This window comes from Nicotiana tabacum, chromosome 23 (assembly GCF_000715075.1).
Source record: "Nicotiana tabacum cultivar K326 chromosome 23, ASM71507v2, whole genome shotgun sequence".
Lineage (NCBI taxonomy): Eukaryota > Viridiplantae > Streptophyta > Magnoliopsida > Solanales > Solanaceae > Nicotiana > Nicotiana tabacum.
This window is the reverse complement of record NC_134102.1, coordinates 95,819,529-95,829,881: the sequence shown is the minus strand read 5'-3', so window position 1 is coordinate 95,829,881 and position 10,353 is coordinate 95,819,529. Positions and strand designations below refer to the sequence as shown.

General features: G+C 36.6%; 1 protein-coding gene across 1 annotated transcript; it reads right to left on the bottom strand.

Annotated features, from left to right (window-relative positions):
• Window positions 1–7,036: 7,036 nt before the first annotated feature.
• On the bottom strand, window positions 7,037–8,698 carry LOC107802489 (uncharacterized). The gene is made up of 2 exons (XM_016626002.1): window positions 8,689–8,698; window positions 7,037–7,503 (listed from the first exon to the last, which is right to left on the bottom strand). Exons 1-2 carry the CDS (start codon window positions 8,696–8,698, stop codon window positions 7,037–7,039), a joined length of 477 nt encoding a protein of 158 aa, XP_016481488.1.
• Between the last annotated feature and the right edge of the window lie 1,655 nt (window positions 8,699–10,353).

Here is a 10,353-nt window from a genome sequence, read left to right as displayed (position 1 = left end):
GCTCCAAAATAACAACTCGATGACCGAGGGATATCCCTCTTTTGTGCAACCTCATTATTGCGAACGTCTTCAGCCTTGACGTACATTTCCAACATTTTTATCAAAAGAAATTCTCGGTATTGATCCGAAGTTCTAAAAAAATCACTCATAGTTTCATCATCCTAGATGTTAAACTCAGCATAACAAGCAACCCCTTGCGGAATGACAGAATACGGATATCTTCCGGTTATTTTAAAGTTCACCAAACGTTTGCTCACACTCATTTTGTTACATAACAACGATACTAATCTATTATACTCCATTGTAAGTGGCAACTTAACATGACACTATGGAGAAAAACTATAGCTTACTGAGTTATTCGCCACCACAATCTCATCCCCCCCAATATAATGAAACCCCAATTCTTCGCTCTTCAGACATTATGACAAAATGCAAAACAACTTAACGAAGAAAAATTTAACAAGACTTGAGAATTTTTCTGCATGAAATTTTACAAAATCCTTAATGTCTTTAAATAAGGTAATGCCCAATCCGGGGGGTCGAATTTTTTGAGGTATAGCGCCTTAAATAAGGGCGCTATACCAATTTGAATTATTGTTATGTCAGTTAAGCGCAAAATAATTATTGGTGGGCCCACAAAATATGTATAGCGCCTTAATAAACAGCGTTATACTTTTCCGTCTTATCAAATTCAAGTATCTATATGTATTTTGGTCACTAACTCTTTTTTCCACCTATTTTTGTGTCTTGAGTCAAAAAAATATATTATTTTAGTCCGTGACTCTATATATTATATATAGCTAGCTCTAGCTAGTTAGCTTCTGGAAATGGTGAAAGAATTAATGATGACTTTTGTATCACCACTTACTTGGATAAGTCCTATAACGACAATTGATTTGTTAGTGGTGAAAGTTAAAGTTTACTCTAATTAAATTATGAGTTTATGACATACCTTGCCGTCTCTTGGATTGCTAAAGAATCTATGCCCAGACTATCCTCTTGGAGATATATGCCTATCGATATAGGAAGAGATCTATCTATGAATCCGTGTAGACTATCCTCTATTATGTCCCCTCGAGTCACCTGGGAGCTCATGGGAAGGGGTAAAAAAAATGTACGTAGTAATATTATGAATTTGGCAATGGAGATCAATATATGACAAATAGAGATGGCAAATTCATTGGATCCACAGAATTTTTAAATATATGTAGGACATATGCAGGGGTGGCCCGACGAATTTTGTGGCCTAACGCCAAATTTATGAGGGGCCTTAATTCTTTTTTAAATTTGAAGTCCATTTTTTTTTATTTTTTTAGATGCAAAGATATTAATAATTTTTTTATAATCTTTTTTTTCTAATAATTATTTCTCAATTAGTAATATAGTTAATTTATTTAACCTCTATTCAGACATTATTGAGCTTAGTTAAGATTTTATCAATTTTAATTTCGAAAAACTTCTTTCTGCTGAAGTAACGGTAACATGAGTTATTAACATTATTTTATAAGCAATATAGGCATTTGGAAAAGAATCAAATATTTTTATTTGATTGAGTATATCAATTAAACTATTATCTTCTAAAAGGGTAGCCCGGTGCACTAAGCTCCAGCTATGCGCGGGGTCCGGGGAAGGGTCCGACCACAAGGATCTATTGTACGCAGCCTTACCCTGCATTTTTCCAAGAGGTTATTTCCACTGCTCGAACCCGTGACCTCTTGGTCACATGGCAACAACTTTACCAGTCACGCCAAGGCTTCCCTTCAAAACTATTATCTTCTAATTGTACTATTTTCCTTAACACTTTTAATTTAGAAAATAAATATAAACCATCAATATCGGATTGATTATTATGCTTTAAGAAACACTCAAGATTAAGACAGTATTTTTTCCAAATTTCCATTATTTAGTGATCTCAGGTTTTTACGCTAAATAGAAAACAAAAAATATTTGCATATGCTTCGAATTGTTCAAATCTATTTTGAAGTGAAAAATAGTCTTGTCTACTATATATAAATAGTAATGAACTCTGAAGGACTCTTCAAGAGATTTCAATATCAATGTTCACGTCAAATTATTATTTTCTATATATCACACGTTAGCATCCTCAGACTCAGCACCACTAAATGATGGAGGTCATAGCCTCCCAAATCTCTCAAGTCTCATCTGCTCATCATCGGTCATAACGAGGATCACCTGGGCCTGAGCAGCTGCAACCGGCTGGACTGGTGGTGCCCCCGGTATATGAAGTCCCTGCACTACCTGCTCTAGAGTATGGGTAACAGGGGTATGAGTACCTCCCCCGACCTGAGAAGTGGCAGGTGCGTCCTGAGCCGAAACCACCTAAGCAAGGCTAGTGCAAACAGTCAAAATCTGAGCTAAAGCCTCTTGAAGGCCTGGAATCACAATAGGCACAGCTGGTGCCTGAGCTGGTCCTGTCGGCTCATCTATATCAGGAATCTGCTCCTGAGCTGGAGCAACTCGTGGTGCTACAGGTGTTGCTCCAACTATTGGACGAGCTACACCTTGACCTCTACCTCGGCCCCGGCCTCTACCATGGCCCCGACCTCTCGCAGCCCTAACTGGTGGCACTGGTGGTTGACCGTCCGATCTTATAGTACATGTCCTCACAATCTGTGCGAGAATAGAATAACAGAAAATTAGTTTTTGGGATCAACAATTTTGCACGACAGAATACAAGAAACTGAAAATTTCTTAAGGGTTCGGCAGCCTCTCGAAGATAAATAGAGATGTCTCTGTACCGATCCATAAGACTCTACTAAACCTACTCATGACTCGTTAGACCTATGTAACCTAGGCTCTGATACCAACTTGTCATGACTCAAAATCCTAACCTGTCATGATGGCGCCTATCTTATTATTAGGCAAGTTGACAACCTCAATAAATCACAATTTCTTTCAAGTTTGAAAACATAATATTTAAATCCAGTGAAAAAATAAATCCCAAAAATACATATATATAAATACACTCCTAAAACATGGTGTCACCGAGTAAATGAGAATCTAAATGATAACAAAGTCTGACTGATAAAAATATTATCTGAAAATATAGAACAGTACAATAACTGAAAGGAAAAGAGTCAAGGTCAGCGGATGCCAGGCAGCTACCTTGATAGTCTCCAACCGATAAAACTCTGAGATCTAATAGTCGTCTTGTCCGGAAGCACCTGGATCTACATACGAGGTGCAGAGTGTAGTATGAGTACAACCAACTCAATAAGTAACAAGACTAACCTTTGGGATGAAAATAGTGATGAGCTCAGCAGGTCTAGTCCAGTATAAAAATAACAGTACAGAAATGTAGGCATGCTTTCAAATTCAACAGTTAAACTCGGTACTTTATATGGCCAATCCAGCCCAGGGAAGATCCATCCCATATATATACACATCAACTACCAGTCAGTGACTTAGTACCGTATAAGTCCAATCCAGCCCAGGGATAAATTTATCCCCAAATATATATGACTAGGACAATATCCATGTCCAGAGAAAATTCATCACAATTATAAATCAATAAGGCAAATCCATGTCCTGGAAAGTCCATCCCGAACATATATAAATAAGGCAAGTCCATACCCTGGAAAGTCCATCCCGAAAATAAATTATCTACGCTCACTGTGGGGGGGTGCAGACTTCGGAGGGGCTCCTTCAGCCCAAGCGTGATATAAAGCCGATATGGCATGCTGTAGGCGGGCAGCCCCATTCCATATAATAGTAATATATATAAAGCCGATATGGCCTGCTGCAGACGGGCAGCCCCGATCCCATGGATATCCTCACATTTATGAACTTGACTGATTATGAAATATACATTTTTAAAGCAATTAAATTCAACAGCAATACGACCATGTGGGTCCCAAAATACCGGTGCGTATCCAAATCATGATCTTTAATACGAGTTTCAGCTCAATTTCCTGACACGTGAAGGATATGCGAATAATAACATGATTCTTTAATTTTTTACAACTTCACAGGATTTATTCAAGTCACAAATTCTATGGTGCACGTCCGCACGCTCGTCACCCATCATGTGCGTCACCTCCAAACAATTTATATAAGACCAAATTTGGGGATTCATATCCTGAGAACCAAGTTTAGAAGTGTTACATACCTCAATCCGTGTAATTCTTTACTCTGCTATGCTTGTGCCTCACGAATCAGTCTCCAAACGCCTCGAATGTAGTCATAATTAATTTGATTCAGTCAATGCAAATTATAGGAATTAATTACATATAAAAATATTAAATTTTCCAACAAAATCCGAAATCGCACCCAAATATCGCATGTGGGGATCACGTCTCGGAACCCAACAAAAGTTACAAAATATGAACGCTCATTCAACCACGAGTGCAACCATATAAATTTTACCAAATTCCGACATTAACTCGACCCTCAAATCTTCAAATTAAACAAAGAGAGTTTTCTAAATTTTCCAACTTAATTCACCAATTAAATGTTTAAAACAACCATGGATTCGGGTAATTTAACCAATATTGAGTTAAGAATACTTATTCCGTTATTTTTCTTGAAAATCTCCCGAAAATCACCTCTTCCCGAGCTCTAGTTTGTCAAAAATGGAAAATGGGACAAAGTCCCATTTTCAGAACTTAAAGTTTTTGTCCAGGCGTTTCTTCTTCGCGGACGCGACAGCTCCCTCATGTTCGCGAAGAACATTTTTGTGCTGCCCGTATTTTCTCATTCGAGAATGCGAGCCCGGTCTCGTGAACGCGAAGACCAATTTCCCCCAGGTTAGCTTTCCCTTTCGAAAATGCGAGGCCTGGATCGCGAATGCGTAGCTTTGCCCCTCGACCTTTCGCGAACGCGTTCCCCCTGTCACGAACGCGAAGCACAAAATGGGCCAGTCCGAATTTCCTCTTTGCGAACGCAAGACTCCCCTCGCGAACGTGATGAAGGAAACCAGATACAGGCATCAGAAAATTCCAGTAGTTGTTTAAGTCCAAATTTCGATCCGTTAATCATCCGAAACTCACCCAAGGCCCCTAGGACCTCAACCAAATACACCAACAAGTCCTAAAATTTATACGAACTTAGTCGAAACCTCAAATCATATTAAACAACGTTAAAATAAGAAATCACACCCCAATTCAAGCTTAACGAAAACTAACGAATTTCAACTTCTACATTCGATACCAAAACCTATCAATTCAATTCCGATTGACCTCAAATTTTGCACATAAGTCATAAATGACATAACGGAGCTATGAAAGTTTTTAGAACTGGATTCCGACTTCAATATCAAAAAGTCAACTCCCCGGTCAAACTTTTAAACTTAAATTTGTATTTTAGCCATTTCAAGCCTAATTTAGCTACGTACTTTCAAATACTTTTTCGAACACGCTCCTAAGTCCAAAATCACCATATGGAGCTATTGAATTCATCAAAACTTTATTCTGAGGTCATTTACACATAGGTCGATATCCATCCAACCTTTTCAGCTTAAGTTTTAAACTTTGGAACTAAGTGTTCCCATTCATTCCAAGACCTCATCGGACCCGAACCAATTACCCCGGTAAGTCATATAACAAATGTAAAGCACAAATTGAGCAGTAAATGGGGGAATATGGCAGTAATACTCAAAATGACCAACCGGGTCGTTACAAGATGAATTACTTAACATACTCATAACCATGTCCATTAATATACGATTACGTCTTTCTGTCACACCATTTTGTTGTAGTGTGCCAAACATTATATATTGAGCACATATGCCACGTTTTTCAAGAAATTTAGCAAACGGACCAGGGTGTTGTCCAGTTTCGTCATATCCTCCATAATACTCACCACCTCTGTCTGATCTAATTATTTTTACCTTTATGTGTAGTTGTCTTTCAACCTCATTAATAAATACCTCTAAGGCATTCACTGCTTGAGATTTTTCATGCAACAAATAGACATATCCATAAAATGAAAAGTCATCAATAAAGGTGATAAAATATCTTTTCTTTCTAAAAGAAGTGATATCAAAAGGACCACACATATCAGTGTGTATAATTTCAAGATGCTGAGTGCTTCTCATGGCTCCTTTCTTTGTATGTTTTGTTGATTTTCCTTTAATACAATCCACACAAATATTAAGGTCCGTAAAATCCAAATATGGAATGATTTCATTCTTAACTAACCTTTCTAGTCTTTCTTTGGATATGTGACCTAAATGTTTATGCCACAAGTAAGCTGAATGTTCATTCACCAAACTACGTTTGGCTCCAACATTATGATGCAGAGTTAAGAGGGTTTCGGCAAACAGAATATTAAGGTTCAATTTGTATAAATTATCACAAATAATACAATAACAAATAAGATGATTATGCTTAAAAAAACTGAAATATCCATTGCCAAAATTTAAAAAATATCCAGCATTATCCAACTTAGACAAGGAAATTAAATTTCTTGAAAGAAAAGGTACATAAAAAGTTTCAAACAAGTCTAAGTGATGCCCAATATCTAGGATTAAACGATAAGTCGTGATACCTTCAACTGGATCCTTCACTCTATTCCCCATATACACAAATATTTCATTCCGATTTATGGTCTGGGTTGTAAGGAATCCCTGCATCGTATAAGAAACATGAACAGTAGAATCAGAGTCAATCCACCAAGTATTATTATAAGGAACTTCAGTTAAATTTGATTCGAGACACGTAAAAGCACAAGGCTTACCTTTCATCTTGAACCAAGCCTTACGTTTCAGGCAATCTTTCTGAAAGTTTCCAGGTTTTCCATAGAAAGGACACTTATCATTCTTGTGTTCTTTCTTACGTACTTGAGATGGAGACTCATTAACATTATGTTGGCTTTGTTTAACCTTTCCATTTTTCTTTCCTTTCTTTTCAGCTCCTTGATGGCCTACAAGGTTTATGGAGTGGGTTCCTTGATTCTTCAGCCTTGTTTCCTCTTGAACCAGCATTCCGTGTAGTTCATGCACGTTCCATTTATCTTTCATGGTATTGTAGTTCATTTGGAAAGGGCCATACTCATAGGTTAATGAGTTAATAATGAATTAAACAAGGAAATTCTCATCCACTTCTATTCCCAAAGTCTTAAGTCTTGCTGCTATATTTGTCATTTCAATGACATGCTCATGCATGGTACGCGAACCATCAAATTTCATGGTGGTTAAAATACCCATTAGTGTCCCGGCAAGAGACTTGTCAGTAGTTTGGGATCGTTCTTCTACAAGTTTCAGAAGTTCTTTCGTGCTTTCAGTTTTGGGAAGAGAACTCTTAATGTTGCCCGGAATATTCATTCGCATAAACATTAGGCTTAGTCTGTTAGACCTGTCCCAGTGCTTAAAATAAGACCTTTTTTCAGCACTGCTAGTTTTAGTAATAGCAGTTAATCTCTCAGTATAAAGTGCAACATCAAGATCTAAAACTCCAAGATGAAATTTGATTTGTTCGCACCAATCTGAGAAGTTGAGTCCATTAAAGGTCTTACCAAAAGCAGAGTGTGAATGAAGAGCAAGTGCTGCAAATAAAATATGCTCATTTGTTAATGCTTTGAAGTTAAAAATTAAGGATGCTATTAGATTCAGAATGATTTATGTATTATTAAATGTAAATTGATGTCCTCCTTTGGGCGATACATCAAAATACAACTTTAGACATTATGATGCTTAAATATTTTAACTTAATTCGATAATTTTTAATGCATCAATTAGTAATACTTACTATCTTTGGATATATTTAAATAAAACTAATAGCACATCCAAATTATTGACTTAATGTTCGATGATAAAAGAACAAACGATTAACCTTTGGGTGATCCGTATATGTCTTATAACCAAGAACTTTAGGTTACCCATAATTTATTATATCATTTATAAGCATCAAATTTTATGGGTAATTGAGTATAGATTCAATCGTTATTTGGAATTAAGTATTCATAAAAATTCGATCACTTTGGTGATTAATAAATCTAACGTAATAATTCCCAAGAAGATAAAGAAAATAATAATTTTCTTTTAAGTTTCAGTTACTGTACAATATAGGAACAAACATTTCGAAACATAGCAGTAGACTGATGAAACACAACATCAAGCAAATTTATCCATTTACTGATGATTCAAATTTGATTCAACTATAACCAAGTATTTTTTTAATTTAATATATTATGAGTCCATAGTCATAAGAAGAATCCAGAATAGGCATGTAGATAAAGATACAAAGTATAATCCCAATATAACTCTATTTAAGGAATAACAGGTCTATTCAAGGTCTAAGGCCAAAAGCTTTTACTTTAACATCACAAGTTAAAACCCTCAACCTTAAAGGATCCACAAAGATTATGTTCCCAATTATGTGGATGAAAATGGGGAATCATTCAACATTAATCATCAAAGATGGAAAACATAATGGACACATAAATTAATTGTCCTTTGCAGAATCTTATGAACCTTTGAAATACTTTTTAATTCAATCAGTATCAGAAACAATCAAGTCGCATACTCAGTCGTAAAGAAAGCATCAATTTTAATAGAAAATCATAAGTTCCTAAACATTGCGTTCTTGATACCACATGTAAGGATTTTTCATGTTCTAGATTGTGGTTTATAAACAATCTATATAAAATCCTATCAATTATTCAGAACCGTGGAATTATATGATTTTCACATAAAATACATATACAATATTTTCAATCAAGAAAACTTACCTGAATCCATGATATGTTTTCTTAATGATATTGAGCGGAAGCCTTCTTCAGTATTGTTCTTGAAAAATAAGTACTTCTCTCTTTTTTCCCTTTTTGTGTTATTTTCAGAATAGAGTATGATGGAATTACTCTATTCTTACTTTAATAGGTAGAGAGAGGGACTATCGGTTAATTCTCACTTTTCATCAAAGTGAGTTAGTGGGGAGTTATAACCTAAGTTGCTTGGACACGGGTGTGGATCTAGAGGCCGGATCCTTCGAGATATAAATTCTAAGATTCGGGATACAAATCCTAGTATGGATACGGGTGCGGAGATTCGGTTAAAAATAATTCAAAAAAATAAAAGTATAAAAATATCTCTAAATTATGAGAAATTTTGTGGAATACTTACATATAGCTTGTAAAATGTGGATTTCTTTTTTGTTCTCAAGTTGTAGATAAATAAAAGATTGATTTCCTAGAAAAGGTATGCTATTTGTTTCAAATTTACCCTAGTTTTTGTAATGACCCAACCGGTCATTTTGACATTTAGAACCCCGTTCCCCGAAATAAAACTCCCCGTATGTTCTTTTATTAATTTATGACTTGCGGAGATGGTTGGTTCGGGATTTGGAAGTGTTTGGGTTAAAATCGGAACACTTGGTTCCTTAAGTTGGCCTTAAAATGCTAAGTTTGACTTCGGTCAACATTTTGAGAAAACGACCCCGAAATCGAGATTTGACGATTTCAATAGCTCCGTATGGCGATTTTGGACGTAAGAGCGTGTTCGAAATTTTATTTGGAAGCCCGTAGTTAAATTAGGCTTGAAATGGCTAAAATAGAAATTTAAGTTTGAAAGTTTGATCGGAGAGTTGACCTTTTGATACCGGAGTCGGAATCCAGTTCCGAAAATTTTCATAGCTCAGTTATGTCATTTATGACTTGCGCAAAAGTTAAGGTCAACCGGACTTGATTTGATAGGTTCCGACATCGTTTGTAGAAATAGAAAGTTTCAAAGTTCATTAGACTTGAATCTATGTGTGTTGTTGGATGTGATTTGAAGACTCGACTAAATTCGTATGATGTTTTAGGACTTGTTGGTATATTTGGTTGAGGTCCCGAGGGGCTCGGGCGTGTTTCGGATGGTATTCAAAGTATTTTCCTTTATTTTGGCACTACTGGTAGCTGTTGATTTCTAGTATTTTAAACCTTCTTCGCGATCGCGAAGATTGGGATGCGATTGCGAAGGTTGGGCCAGTTTGTGCATCGAGATCGCGTAGAGCTGTGAACTCTGTGCTTTGTGATCGCGTGGGGATATCCGCGATCGCATAGAGTTAATTTAGACATTGGAAATTTGTGCTTCGCGATCGCGTGTGGATGCTCGCAATCGCGAAGAGTAAAAGCCTCAGCAGAGAGTTTAAGTTCTGAACCCATTTTTCATTTTTCACAATATGGAGCTCAGATTGAGGCGCTTTTTGGGCATGGACTGGTTGTCGCCCTATCACGCTATTCTTAATTGTTATGCCAAGATGGTGACGTTGGCTGTGCCAGGTCTACCGCGGCTAGAGTGGAGAGGTACCTCGGATCATGTTCCTAGCAGGGTTGTTTAATTTCTTAAAGCTCAACGAATGGTGGAGAAGGGGTGTGATGCGTATCTGGCCCATGTGAGATATGTTAGTATTGATA